At 33.6% G+C, this 15,089-nt stretch overlaps 2 protein-coding genes across 3 annotated transcripts; both read right to left on the reverse strand.

Moving 5' to 3' along the window:
• Positions 1-331: 331 nt before the first annotated feature.
• On the reverse strand, positions 332-7,471 carry LOC146945508 (Transducin/WD40 repeat-like superfamily protein). 2 transcript variants are annotated; one of them, XM_085743835.1, is made up of 13 exons: positions 7,393-7,471; positions 7,151-7,278; positions 5,811-5,963; positions 5,586-5,716; positions 3,983-4,216; positions 3,547-3,725; positions 2,717-2,817; positions 2,329-2,481; positions 1,925-1,980; positions 1,753-1,810; positions 1,023-1,143; positions 840-950; positions 332-714 (listed from the first exon to the last, which is right to left on the reverse strand). In XM_085743835.1, the coding sequence occupies exons 1-13, from the start codon at positions 7,406-7,408 to the stop codon at positions 617-619; spliced, it is 1,539 nt and encodes a 512-aa protein (XP_085599961.1). In that variant the 5' UTR covers positions 7,409-7,471; the 3' UTR covers positions 332-616. The 2 variants fall into 2 exon arrangements, with proteins under 2 accessions (XP_085599961.1, XP_085599960.1); XM_085743834.1 differs by having other exon boundaries at positions 5,811-5,969.
• A 4,101-nt stretch (positions 7,472-11,572) lies between these two features.
• On the reverse strand, positions 11,573-14,992 carry LOC146945509 (F-box/kelch-repeat protein At3g23880-like). The gene is made up of 2 exons (XM_085743836.1): positions 14,457-14,992; positions 11,573-12,436 (listed from the first exon to the last, which is right to left on the reverse strand). Exons 1-2 carry the CDS (start codon positions 14,616-14,618, stop codon positions 11,768-11,770), a joined length of 831 nt encoding a protein of 276 aa, XP_085599962.1. The 5' UTR covers positions 14,619-14,992; the 3' UTR covers positions 11,573-11,767.
• Between the last annotated feature and the right edge of the window lie 97 nt (positions 14,993-15,089).

Raw genomic sequence — 15,089 nt, forward strand, 5'->3', positions numbered from 1 at the left:
GAATAATTTTGATCTATAATATCCAAACACATGTAGATATCATTTTTACATAAATGTATCCAAATAAAAACACTTTACATTCAACTCAATCAATTCACTTGGTGGTTCTTTTTATTCAATCCATTCGTTATCCAAAATGTATAAAACCAAACGTTCAATCCCCGGCATTCGTTCATTAAAGATAGGACAATGCTGAACTGTTAAATGTGTGAAAGTAGTTGCAGTGAACAAAACAGTCGTCAGATGTTTCCACTACAACCATTGAACCATGGTTGGCCCCATGAGTCAATCTCACGGTTGATGAACAAGATGGTCTACATAGAAAGAAACCTTGATGCCAAAAAGCCAAGCAAAATTATGTTGTTTTTTCATTCTCTTTCCTTTTCATTGTGTGCATGTATGTGTAAATACTAGATAAATATCACTACTTCTAGAAGGTAAATCGTGTCTCTGCTACTTGCTATATCAAAATTCTAGCTCTAATCAAATAAAAATCTTTAACAAGGAAATAAACCAAATCAGCATATCTACAAGTTATTTAATCTCATCATGCTAAGACCAGGATAGACCTACAGGAGCTACAGCCTACAGGCCATGGTATCAAGATCCTTTATACTCATAACCAGTGCATATAGAATAGACCTTCATGTGATCCAAGCCATGCACCTAAAGAAGAGTCATGTGTGTATTGGTTTTCTTCCTTTGCTTGAAATTCTGGGCACCAAAATAACACAGTCTAACGTAAGTTACAAGAAAACCCACCCTAAAAGTGCTTCTGACAACAAAGGGGAATATATATAACATTGAAAGCAGAAAGAGCAAAAGCATGTTGTGCTTACTATTAAATGTTTGATAGCACACAGTGGAGAGAACTGAATTAGAGAACTTATCCTCCAAAAGCAATTCACCAGACTTGATACTCCATATCCGTAGCTTGCAATCCTCTCCACCTGAGATGACTAAGTCAGAATTTTCAAATAAAAATGCTAAAGAAATACTAATATCACTGAAATAACACCCACCTGACATAACATATCTCTCATATGGGTCAACACCGAGCTGTATTTGAGTATGGGAATTCACGTGCCCTTCATAAGATTGAACCGCACCCCTCTGGACCATGCGACGGTCGTATAGCCTTATCTAAAAATGAAAAGAACATGTAATTAAGATGTAATTTCTCTCATTATATGAAGCCCACGAAAAAATAGCTTCTACGAAGAATTTTAGTAACATCATTTTGTCAGTTCAGGTAACAGATATAAGAAAGAGTGATTTGGTTTGTGCTTGTAATGCCTTCATCAAAAAGAGAGTAAGGCCCAACCCAAATTCTAAGATGGCATCAGAACCTATCTAAGACAGGATCGATTGTATCACCCACCCTATATGTCCAGCTCTTAGCATGGGGGGTGAGTATCAAGAGTCCGACATTGGATGAGAAAAGGCTTGAAAATATGTTTATCGGTGGTGAGTAGTTCACTTACAAGCCGGTAATTGAGTTAAGCCGAAAGCCCGAAACCAAAATTCTAAGATCCCCGTGGAAATCTCACCCAACTACATGGGATCTATTAGACTTGGTTTGTGCACATTAAATAACTAAAAATTCATTTCAATGTAAATATAAGGAATTCAGAATGAATTCACACAAATGCCTAAACATGAGATTCTGCAGCAAATTATCAGAATTTGATGCCATGTAGAAGTGGTATTAAAAATAAATCTAAGTAGAAGTTTCCCAAAGAATAAACTAACCGATCCATCCATGGAGCTTGCCAAGAAGTACTGATCATCAAATTGAAGTGATGCCAAACTAGTATAAAATCCACAAAATAAAAAACAGAAATTGGTCAGTCAAAATCAATAAAATTTAAATCAATTAAGATATAAGTCAAGTAGACAACTTAGCAGGAAAAAGCTTACCAACCTGGATATAGATGAAGGCATCTTGATGGTATGTGAAGGATATATGCTTCCTTGAAGCTGCAAAGTGAGAGGGCATAAGCATATCAACAATAGTTTCAGCTAATAATTACAACTTTCACAAAGTGAAGCATCGGTCTTTGAAGATTGCATACCCGCATAGAACGGAAAATAATAAGCTCCACCAAAATAAAAAATGTATATTGGGGGTTTAAATTTGGATTCACAAAATGCAGAAGTAAAAAGGTACTTAAGGACATTAAACAGTGAATATTGAACAAAAGTGAACATTTTTTACACATTCTGTATCTCTTCCCAATATTCTATTATGGTAAATTTTGATTATTTCTTGAAATCTTCCCCCTTTCTAATCTTTTTCATTCTTAATTTAAAAAATGAAGAAAATACCTTGAACCAATCTTTTTTAGAACTTCCAACTTTCTTATCTGAAGATACATATGATATCCTATGCTCAGTAAGTCTACTAGAAAGCAATCTTTTCTCTCGAAAATCTACCGAGACAACTGCCCCATTTCTGAGTCCACATAAAATCACATTTCCCTGCAACAACAATAAATAATTAAAATAAAATCTTTTACGAATCACAACCTCCAAATATTTATCAAAACAGGTTAATGATACGATATGAATAGTATACATGCCATCCGTTTCACTTCATATTCATTAATCACACTCAACAAAAATTGCCATGAAGACACGATCAAAATGTACATTTAATAACAATAATAGGTTAATGAAGATGTACCAGGCAATATTTTTACTAGGGGTAACTTACTGAATCAACAATCTGTTGTGCAAAAACATCACTTTTACAACGTAAAAACCATGACCTTGTCCCACTTTGAAGATCCACCGACGCACCTCCCTGATTAGTACCTGAGAAAGATATAGAGAAACACAAATGAATATCTAGCAAAAGATTAGATATAAAATTAACAGGGGAAATTTCTTAAGGAAAAGGGTATATATCGCAGTTGTCATCTTTAGGAACTACCAAGTCTATGTTATTAAATCAAATTCTAACGGTGCATTTTTTACTATCTTAGCTTGATAAAAGAAAAAACAGACATAAAACAGAAGTGAGACAAATCATTCACAACCTTATTGATAAAGGCTACCAGATCACTCTATGTAGAACTTTACAAAGCCGAAGCTCAGCCGAAAAGAGATTTAATGGTTGGAGAACTGGAACAGTATTTTCCAGATGAATAAGGTGAAAAATGCTAAAATAAGATGACTCGTTGAATCTGTGCAGTGAACTGAAACATACATTGTATCTCAATAATCTAGAATTTGAGCTAAACCATTCAGAAAAGTATGCATATTATTGCCTAAAATGAATATTTCTTAATCAAAACTCAACTGGGTTGGAAATTTGGAACCTATACAGGGAAGGGAAGTGGCAATCAGAGAACATGAGAAATACTATATTAGCATGGCACTGAATTAACTAACTGTTAGATCAAAATTATGAACAAAATGACATTTGGCTGTCTCTGAATTAAATATAATTTGGCACAAGCACATACAACGTAGCATGTGTGTATGTAAATGAGAGATAGGGAAAGAGGGAAGAAAGAGAAAGGAGAGCAATGTATAACTTACCAATTATAGCCCGATGTCTGTTATAATCGTATTCAGCTGTCCAAAGGGTACTATTGAAAGACGTTATTTCCTCTAGTCTGCTCCATGTGTTCAATATTCCTGGTCCAAGATCTATAGGATCAACAAGACTGATGGTATAAACGGATCCACCAGCTGTTTCTGATCCCAGCGTAGTAAATCTATTTTGCATGTTAAGATCTTTAACTTCATGTTCAACTTTATCCAAAATATGCGGAATTGCATGTCCCAATATCCATAGTAGAGAGGATTATACAAAAAATGCTATATTATTAAAATTAAAAGTGAGAAGTGCTAATCTTGCAATTTAATCTTTGTAATTCATGCATATTTGAATGTTTATATTTAAGTAGTGCTTACGGGGTAATAACAAAATCTAAACCCTAAATAAATGAATGACAAATTAATTAAAGGATACAATATATTTCCAACAATTGGATTGTCATTCGCAGCAGGAGGGGATACGTTTGGACCCAATCTTATACAAGATATTCTGGAAGACATAATCAGTGTAGCTCCATTAGGTCTGAAAAGCGGCCCTGGCACTTCGTTATGCCCATCTGTTTTCCCTTTAATACGACTCTTCACACAATCTGGCATCCACTTTACCCCATCATCGAAATTTTGCCCAATCCTTCCAACTTCAGAAAAACTGTGTGTGCCAAACTTCACAAGGAACAACTAGTAAATAGTAATCAACATTTTGAATCAAAGTTCACCAGAATCAATCAAAAAGTATAAATGTTTTTATGTTCAACAGTTCAAGTCCAACCAATGTGATCTAATTGGAGGTATATTGGCATTTGTTGTCACTTAAGAGTTCAATGATAATGTTGGAAAAAGAACAGCACAAAATGTAAACTTATAGTGAATAATTAATGTCAAGATGAAAATATACTAACTGAATGATTAATACGGAACATATTAACTGTCAATAGCATCATTATTAAGGTAGGTGATCAACTTAAAAGCTACAAAACCATCTCTTGATATTCTTTATGCAATGAAAGGGTATCTAATTCCTCTTTCCCTAGGGTAATAACCGAAGTTCGTGTATTCCTTATTGTATTGAGTTTCTATGCTTTCAGTTCAGACAAGTATATATTTAACTTGGGAGGGTACTTTATCTCAAATAATAAGCACAGATGCTTTTATGCAATGGAATGAATTTATTATTTTGTACATTTTGACAAGATAATTGTTAGAATTTATTAAAATATCTTGATAATATGTTAGAGCACCTAAGTTTATCTCCTAGTGTCAGTTTCTATATTTATTTTTTGTTATCAAAAAAAAGTTTAGGTGAGTTGGATCCCAGGAACTAATCAGGGTTAGAGCAGGCTCAAAGAGCGCAACGAGGTCCTCAAAATGGTGGTGGGAGTTGAACCCACACGCCCTTGCGGGGCATGAGCCAACTTCTTGCCAACTGGGTCAACCTCTGTTTATTATATATTAAGTTTATAACGCAAACACAATATTTATTTCAGTTGAAAAGCTCTTTAAAAGTAGAAGCTAATCCATACAAGGCTAATTTTATGCAATTAAATCACAGTATTTCTTCAACACAAGATGGCACAAATCCAAAAACTTATACCATTACTAACTTCTTATGCTGGCAGCATAAGATCTAATACCTACAGTGCTTCTTTGCCAAAGCTAGTCTTCTTTCAAGATCAAGACGCATAAAGCAGGGGTAAGCTGATTCACAGTTTAACATGGCAGGGGAACAAAAAAAGTAAAGCGTTGAGGAAAATGTAAACCATCTCCGAAGCTCTACAGAACACAATACCATTTCAGAATCTAAAAATGACACCGGTTCTAAGATGGTCATAATAATCACACAGACATATCATTCCATCACTAACAAAATCACAATTTAAAAGCTCAAATATCAAAATCCAAGAATTGTTCATATACAACACAATTCAATGATTAGATTAGATAATCTCTCCAATGTCCTAAAATTTGTCAATGAATGCAAGCAAATACAAATGCAAACGAAAAAAAAATATAAAAATTACCTCAGCGAGCCATTTATGCTGCCATTCAATAAAACATCAGTTCGAAATCTACCCTCTGCTGTCTGCACATCAACATTTAAGTGTTCCAAAGCACTAATACCTATCCTATTAGTTCCCTGATACTTCCATACCTGCAAACCCAATCTTACATTAGACGCAACTCAAACACAGCGAATCAAATTATCAAAATAAATGGAACCAAAATCGTCGAAGAAATTAACATACAGCAGGTTGAGAGGTTTGTATTTTCCGGAATTCCTCAGTGAAGTTACACTTGCAATAGTGTGAGGCATTAACATGACGACCATCTAACTCCCTAATCTGAAGCAGCTTGGACGTTCTGTTTCTAAGCTTCCTACAAGAACTCCTATTCTTCTCCTGTAACTAAAATCAAACAAACTTTAGAATTTAATTCAACGGCTTATGTAAAAATCGAAAAGGCCAACGCAGAAACATTCACGTATAATACACAATGAGTGGGGATCAACTTACTCTAGGAGTAACTTTTGGTATAATTAATCCTCTAAATAAATCACAATACGCATTGAATTTCATTAATACAATTGTTGAACATGTCAATATTATATTAATCAACATGCACACCGAACTTCAGAAAAAACATTACAGTCTAGCTCTTTTTGGCAAACAATGGAGGATGGTGGACAAGATAGCTGATAGCTGATAGCAGATTAAATTTGAATTGTTCGGTAATATCAACAGTTTTAAATATAAATGACATAAAAAGACAGTTATAAATATCATTTCAAATTTTTTGAATAAAGATAAGGAGGGTATAAACGACAGAAAAAAAAAATGATATGCCATAAATTATAAGGTCAAGCCCTGCTTAAAGTAGCATCAACTATAAGCTTGTGAAAAAAACGTTCTAAGCTCGTAAGAATGACTTACCGAACAGTTATACGATTTTATACACTATAATTTAATCACCAAAAAGTAGCATTTTGGCCTTGCCAGATAAAGCACTAATCTTATCTTATAGTCAATATTCACTCATATTTTAACACAATAAAAAATATATGCGTTCAGTTGAAGCTATTTGATGAAGTATGAAATAGTTTTGAAATTTCATGAAAACTCACGGAGTTAATAAATTTACTATGAATTTATAATTTGACGGTTGGATTATTGAAATTCAATAACTATAGTTATCTCTAAATCAGACTAACTATATCAGAGTTACTCATAGAGTAAACGGATCTTCACTCATACATTGTCAATGTAAATCAGTTTTACACTAACATCCAACGAAAACTCGTCATTTTCCCACATCAGCCCACATTTGCAACTAAAATTTAAAATAATTGTATGACGTAAGAAAACAAATTTCAACCGTAAAACTAATTTACACTGTCTGTGTACGCACATTTTTTTTATTTGTTATTAGCCTAGTGACCAACACGTACTCAAATAAACACACAGGGAGGGCGGTCACCCGGATTCCACATAAAATATCCTCACAATCAAATCATCACGCTGTAACAACGAACGATAACCATCGTATGCCTATTAAACCTTGCATAGAATATAATATAATAATAGTATACCTGAGAGGAAGAGGGTTGGGAAGGCTTTGGAGTAACGGTTTTGGTTTTTGAAGAAGAAGAACCAGGAATGGGACCTTTGATGGGGAAATACCTGTTCTTCTCTGGGTCAAAGTAGAACCCAGGAAGCTCTGCAACAAACATGAATCAATTAGCATTAATAATCATTGTTAATTAAACATTATTAGGAAAACAAAAACGAATAAACAAGTTTTGTAGATGTGTGTCTGGGAAAATTGGTTCACCTCGTGCTGGTGGCATGTTCTTGCTGCTTCCAAACCAGAGAAAAACGAACGACCTATAAGAGGTTTGTGGTTATGCGGCGGAATGAATATTTATTTGTTGAGAAATGATATTTTGACAACCACTTTTTGACAACTTTTGGACAACTTTCTCTCTCATACTCACATGATGTTGTTATCTTCTCTCTTCCTTTTTCTCTCTCCATTGTTTTTGACCAATAAGAAGTGAGAAAAACAAGGTTGTCAACAAAATTGTCATCAAATAGATGTCAAAATATCATTACTCTTATTTGTTTGCATTTTATACCTTCTGATTTTTTTTTATTTTGTTTTTGATTGAATTTTTTGTTTGTGGGATTTTAATTTGAAGTTATTATAGTTTTTTTTAATAATTTTTGTCAATTAACCTATTAAAGTATGGAGAAGTGGAAAATTCAAAGTTCACCCTTGACATTGAAATATCAATGTTGATGTGGTCAAACTATTTTGATAATTTTAATTAAATAAATAATTAATTTTTTGAGTAAATTAAATAATTAATCTCATTGTTACTTTTTAGAAATTTTGTCAAAGTTTTAAAAAAAAATTATTGTCAAAGATATATTTTAGAAAATATATAATAATTTTAGCATAAACTAGAGGAATTATACAAAGACTAATGTGTCTATATATCTGTTTTTCTACCGAGTTTTTTTTTTGTGGTGGTCGGGGTTTGAACCTCGGAATTTTAGCATAAACTAGAGGAATTATACAAAGACTAATGTGTCTATATATCTGTTTTCCTACCGAGTTTTTTTTTTTGTGGTGGTCGGGGTTTGAACATCGGACCTTCCATTTTACCATGTGTTGTTCCTAGCAACTGAGCTAAACTTTTTAATTGTATATCTATTTTATCGAGGTTACAAGTTTTAGGCATGTATCACAATCAAATTATTTTAGCAAATAAGATTCAAATAAATTTTCTTTGTAGTATCCAATATTTTACTACGATTGTCGATTTGTTCATATTATAATGAGATTTAACTAATTTATTCAATTTTTTCGGTCAAACTAATTTATTCAATTAAATATTTAAATAATATTATAAAAATGATTAAATACTAAATGTCATAATTTAAATTAATGATAATTCTAAGAAAATGTACTACAATAAAATTATATGTGTGTAGATTTCATTAATTTGTGTTGGTTTTTTTTTTTTTGTAATTAGATGAAGTGGTAAGTCATTGAAATTAAACTCACATACAATTGTGAGGTTCTGGGTTCGAACCCGGGTCACGACGTCCGGTCTTACAATTTCGACACTTGCTAGTTGAGTTAGGATTTCTAGACATTTGTGTTGAAGTTTTATGACACTTAAAAAAGGAATGTGATAGATTACATTTTTTTTTATGACACTTAAAAAAGAAATGTGTGATAGATTACATTTTTTACACGTTAATTATACTTTATATTGGAGAATTGTGCCAATATAACTTATGCAAGCAATTTTCATATAAATCACTTCCAAACATTAACAACAATAATATTGTATGCTCAGTTGATAAAACTATTCACAACTTCATACTCCCTCCGTCCCGGAATAACTGACCCATTTTCTAAAAAAAGTGTCCCAAAATAACTGACTCATTTCAATTTTTAATACAACTTTCATCATTCCCAATACAATATAACACTAAATAATACTACTTTTATCATTCCCAATATAATATATTCCACTTTCCCCTTTATTTATACATTTTTCTTAATATGTGTGAAAAACAAAATTGTGTCAATTAAATTGGGACGGAGGTAGTATATAACATTCATCCTCAAAATCATATAAGACAATATACAAGTAAACTAAAATAAAAGCACCAACCAACGAGGTTGAGTCTAGCGAAAAGGACTAGACTTCCACAACGTGGCTACCAAAGTTTGAATCCTGATTAAGAGAGGTATCCACATTTAGTGTCTGACATACCTCTAACAGGATTACCTCCAGTGGAGGAAGATCACAAATTTAAAATAAAAGCTGCACTGGTAAGGTAAAATATAATATAAATAATATTCAAGTAAACAAAAACACATTCACACCTTCACATCCTTGTTCTCATCTAAGAGAATGTTCTCTGGCTTTATGTCGTATGATATACACTGAGCATAACTTTTCATGACTAAAATTCTATATTTGTATATACAGAGGACTAACTAATAGATAGATGGTAGTCAAAAACTATTTGTTCCCCACCTTCCATCACCTTACTTTAGTCTGCCTTCTAATTGAAAAAAATATAATTGTCAAAATTCTCTTACAAACGGCTATGTCTGTTTTAATGATAGGCTGATAGCAAAGCTTCTGATAAATCCAAGAAACCTAAACATAAGAATGACATTTTTATTATGTTCTTCAAAAGCAAATAACTGAAGCTTAAGAAGATGGTTGACATCACCATTACAGTTTGAATACCTACCTTAAGAGTTGAGACATAATTGGGCAGAGACATCCTAGTCAAACACTCAAAGCAATTATTGGAAGCAGCTATACACAATATATCAGCATAACTATTGCTCATGGATTGTGAGAAATTTTTTTTAATAATCTATATTTTTGTCAAAGTTTTCTTTGATTGGTGACATATTAGACCCACATGAACATTATAGGATATATGAAAAATGAATTTCTACTTCATATAGAAACTCAGAAATCACTCCACCGGTGTGCATATAACTAAACAGACTACCTACACTAAATATGCAAAGAAGTTAAAGCGACCTTTATATTAAGCTTATACAACAAAAATTACACAGAATCTTCTTTGCACAAGTGGAAAGAAAAGTAGTCAGTTTCAACAATGTAACATATGAACCAATTTATTGATGCTATATCATTGAGTTATACATAACATCCAATCACCCATCTGTACAGCATAACACTTTTCCAAACAGATTGGAAAACTGATAATCGGTTAAGTTATAAGTAATTCCCAATGAAATAGTTTTTCTAGCCCAAGTCACATCCAATTTAGTTAAAAATAAGAACATCAAAGGAAAGCAAAGACGAAATCTTGAGAGTAGGTAAACAACATGATAAACTTAAGTGCACAACAGCTCAGGAAAAAAATGTTTGTACAATGAAGACTCGAGCAAAATTCTCACAACTGACAAATCATAACTAGAAACACTTTCTAGGAGAAATAAAAATATTGTTTTAACATGCTCTCGATAAAATATAGCAAGTAGCAACACATTAGAAGGTCAAAATCATTTACCTCAACTAATTAAATTACAGAATCACATAAAAAAAGCATCACGAAGCAATTTCTCTTGTGATCCAAAAACAAGGAAACCCAGAGCATCACGATTTCATTTTTGCTGGTAAATTGATGCCGACAAAATAAGAACAATGTGATGGAACATATAGACATGGATTGATGGTGGCAATACTAGAAAATGAGGATGACATAAAATATAAACCAAGTGTTGTTGCTGAGTTTTTGCTGCATTCCTGTATTTTGCCTTGTGTTGTTGGTGGGAAATGGAATCAAGTGGAGTGGACATAAAATATAAACCAAAAGCAGAGCGACATTGCATTTGGAAAACAATTTGTCATGAAGATCTTGAGCACTAAAGAAGTAGTAAGGGAATAACTTGGTCCTCATACCAATGTACTGATATATGACATATGAACCCAAAAGCTTGGATATCAGAAGAAAATGATGAAGTCACTACTTTATTTCTTATTTCCAAAACTACTTGAACAAACCACATGCCTCAGCCTGATGTTTACATAATATGCTCGGATATATTATATCCATCCTTTTTACATCCATAGTAATTACATATTAAAAGCTTTTTTTTAGGAAAATTAGAGATTTATGCATTCAAGGGTAAAGCAAGCAAAGTCTCTACAAAACAAGTCATCCTTTTATGTCATGAAGTTCACTCTAAAATCTTATAGTATAAAGATGGCCAAAAAGCATTGGTAGTATATTCAACAAGTCTAATTCAACCAGCATAGGATTACATCTTGCATATATTATAAGTATTGCAGAAGAAAGCCACTAACATCTGATTCATATCTTCCTTCAAAAAAAAAAAAAAATCTTCTAATTCATATCAATAAAGAATGTTTGGAGCAAATGAACTAAATAAATAACTCTGGCTATTTTCTCTGCATTATGTTGAAAGTAACTCATGATAATTAATATAAAATTAAAATATATTCATCCAATCCAAAGATTTTGATCCAACAACTAGCAATAAGTACCGATGAAAACATACAACAAAATAGTCAAACTAACTAAGGAAAACATAATTAAGGAATCATCAATAGTTATCACTCCACTTTCATAATCTAACATAAATTTTGAAAAACTAACAGTTGCTACATAGGAGCTTAATGTGGACGAGGACGAGGCAAAACCAAGCTCTGCATATGTTCAACAGCAGCCCAAATTTGGCTGTTAGGAAGTCCAATACATTCAACTCTACCATCTCGCCGATTATACATGATAACATCATCACAAATTCCAATTTCTTTGCTAGCCAGCAGCAGGACATCTCCATTTTCGGATAGACACACCGGCAACTGCAGCCAATCAGGCACAATATCTTCAAATTGAAGATGCACATAGCTAACATTCACCAATTGGGTCCAAGACTCTTGAACTCCAAACTCTCTCATTTCCCACAAAACAAAATGGGTTCCCATGTGGTCATAGTAAAGGCACAAGCGACCCCTCAAAACAGTAAGAGTTGGTTCATTTTGGGGCACTTCCCCAAAACCATCAGGCAGCAACATATACTTACATGTCTCCTTCCGTAGATCAAGTGAAAAAATCACTAATTGTTTGATGGTAACATTTTCCCATCTATAATGATGACAATCTGAGTTGTGAAGTGCTAACCAGTTAACATTACCATTAACGAATGATCCATTAAGAGTGCGTCTTAGTAGAATTGGAAAAGTAGGGCAAGCGAGAGTCTTTCTCCAACAATTATCGCCCATGCAATGAACTCTTCCCTCCATTTTCTGTGTTGTATGATCCCAAAATACAGCCACCACCTTGCATAAGTAAATAGTAAAATTAAACCAAAGAGATTAAAGGTATGTGCTTAAAAGAACTGCATCACTTTCTCATAACAACAATGTGCAATAATTTTTTTATTTTTGTGTTCTATTTTATGACCCACTTTTTTTTTACAAGTCCAACAATTCATTGAAAATCATTAGCTAAAGCGTACAAATCAAAAACTAAGGTAGTACATAATACCAATGTCTTATACACCCCCACCCCCACCCTTAAAGAGGGTACAACAAACCATAGATAGGAAGGGGGTTCTTCTGTTACATAAAAACCGAAACCAGCAAGAGTACAAGAGAAATCAGAACCACACAACCAGCTCCATCCTTAACCAATATACAAAATCAGCAATACTAAGACAACATACATTTTAAATAGTAAAACGGACAAGACAACAACACTCCAGAATCAGCAAGTATTCTTAGCTTATACACATGACAGACTACATAGTTTCATATTCATATTAGCATTTAGTCTCCATAGTTAGTTACTGATTAGGTAGCATTTCTGTTTATTGATAGCCCGTAGTAGCACTAGCTATAAATACACATGTACATAACTACTTTATTAATTAATCAAATGTTTGTCACACATTTGGTCATGCCTCTTTTCTCTCTCTTATGTTCCCTAATTTGATATGATATCAGAACTCAACTCTTCATCTGATTATGCAAGATAGCCTTTCTATGAATGATTACTTTACCAAGTCTTGAATTATTTGGGAAGAAATTGACAGCTTTATATTAGATCCGAACTGCACTTCTGCAATTAAGTAATGTTGCAATGCTCATTCTAGTGTGTAGGAGAGAAAGGCATAAGATCAAATGCAACTTCTGTATGGGCTGAATGATAAGTATAACAATGTTGGGTCTAACATATAGATGAGGAATCCTCAATCGCAAATGACCAAGGTGTTTTCCTATGTTGCGCAACATGGCGGGGAAATTTGAACAAGGGGTTGTCGTGAACAATATTTCTGAGTAGAACAGTGGAAGCCTCACACACAGGGAGGCACCAAGGTCTACACCAGTTGTGCTATCAAAAACATGGGTTTTCTCAAAGGTATAAATTTTGCAATGGTAATCACAGGACTGCATCTGTAGTTAATAGCACTGCGATAGGTGCTGGAATTGTCACAGAAAATAGTGATCATCATTTTCAAGAACCCCGTGAGGTTTGCTTCAGTCTGCAGCACCTTGCTTCACTCCTTGCTTAGCGCCTTGCAGGCTTTACTCCAACAAACAGATAGTGGAGCTTCAAAGCCATCTACACCCCATATATGTAATCTGATAAGTACCAGTTATATTCAAAGACCAAAACATATCAATCGAAGGTCCCTTCATGTTGCCTGCACTCTTAATATTGAGTCTCAACTCTCAAGCCCCGTTGATATTAGATTTGGGGTATATTCCTCATATTTTTGTGGAATCAATTTTTGCTACTACAGAAACAACCTCTTAGACTGATGTTATTGAACATGATTATTGGCTTAAAGTTGCGCAAGAGAAGATACAAGCATTATAAGCTATTAAGCTAACCACACACGGGTTCCAACCGATCTCCCTACTCATAAGTCTGTAATTGGATATAGTGTTGTGAATCGCGGAAAATAGCAGTTTAACCAAAATCCACTATGGCCATTATTTGACAATATTTTGTACTAAATAGTTTATTATGAACAATAGCAATTCGAATTCCGATACACTACAGTCTATAGCCGTTATTTAACAGCACTTATTGAAGATCTTTCTAGGTGTACCTCTGTCTCTAGTGATCTGACTATCGTCTATATGATTAACCATCATCTACAACATCTACGGGTGGGTCTTTTATCTACATACTCAAACCACCTAAGCATAGTTTCCACTATCTTTTCTACTATAGATGCTACCCCAACTCTCTCCATGAAATATCAAAATTAATTCTAAAGTAGCACAACAATATCAAAATTTTACTCACCAAGAAATGCCCGAAATAAGTAGTAATTCAAAATTCACTAACCTTATATGTATCACTTGAATCATCATATCCGAATCCAACATGTGTCCGTTCCCGCAATCGAATAGTCAAACGTGGTGACTTTTTAGATCTTAACCGTAAACAAGGGTTCCAAAATTTGACAAAAAGTTCTCGATTTCCATTTTCTAGTGGTTCAACACCCATCAAACAGACCAAGCCGTTGGCAGAACCAAATTGACGATGTCATCGAGTAAGTATAGTAGAGTAGGACGTGTGTGTTTTTGGGTGATTGTTGAAGATGAAGTTTTGCGAATGTTGGGTCGAAAATCAGTGATTTCTGAATCTTATGAGAAACTTCACAGGAAGACGCGAAAGGATTTGTGCTATGAGATCGAGAGGAAGAATCGGTAGAGAAGACATTGTTGTAGCCGCGGGGTGAGTGAGTAGCGAGTAGCGACCAGCGAGAGAGCAAATAAGCAAATAAGCAAAGGGCGCGGTTTTTTTTTTTTTTTTTTTTTTTATGACGATAGTGCGGTTTTTGATGATGAGTGTTTCTGAAGTGAATTGAGGTCGTGGGAGCTTGCAAACCTTACCTTTTGAGATTTATCTTTGAGTTAATTATGGTTTTTTTTTTTTTTTTTTTTAGGTTAATTATGGTTTTTATCCCAACAATAT

Source organism: Medicago sativa, chromosome 2 (assembly GCF_051527215.1).
Source record: "Medicago sativa cultivar Bolivia chromosome 2, Bolivia_mono, whole genome shotgun sequence".
In the NCBI taxonomy this organism is placed as follows: Eukaryota; Viridiplantae; Streptophyta; class Magnoliopsida; order Fabales; family Fabaceae; genus Medicago; species Medicago sativa.

What these genes read in the sequence shown, in the direction of transcription:
- LOC146945508 (XM_085743834.1), bottom strand. An exon ending in ATGCCTTCATCTATATCCAG is followed by an intron (nt 1,811 to 1,924) that starts GTTGGTAAGCTT and finishes ATTTTATACTAG; the next exon opens with TTTGGCATCACTTCAATTTG. An exon ending in GTGCTATCAAACATTTAATA is followed by an intron (nt 715 to 839) that starts GTAAGCACAACA and finishes TTTGGTGCCCAG; the next exon opens with AATTTCAAGCAAAGGAAGAA.
- LOC146945509 (XM_085743836.1), bottom strand. Translation starts at nt 14,618, where the DNA reads ATGGGTGTTGAACCACTAGAAAATGGAAATCGAGAACTTTTTGTCAAA. An exon ending in ATTCAAGTGATACATATAAG is followed by an intron (nt 12,437 to 14,456) that starts GTTAGTGAATTT and finishes TACTTATGCAAG; the next exon opens with GTGGTGGCTGTATTTTGGGA.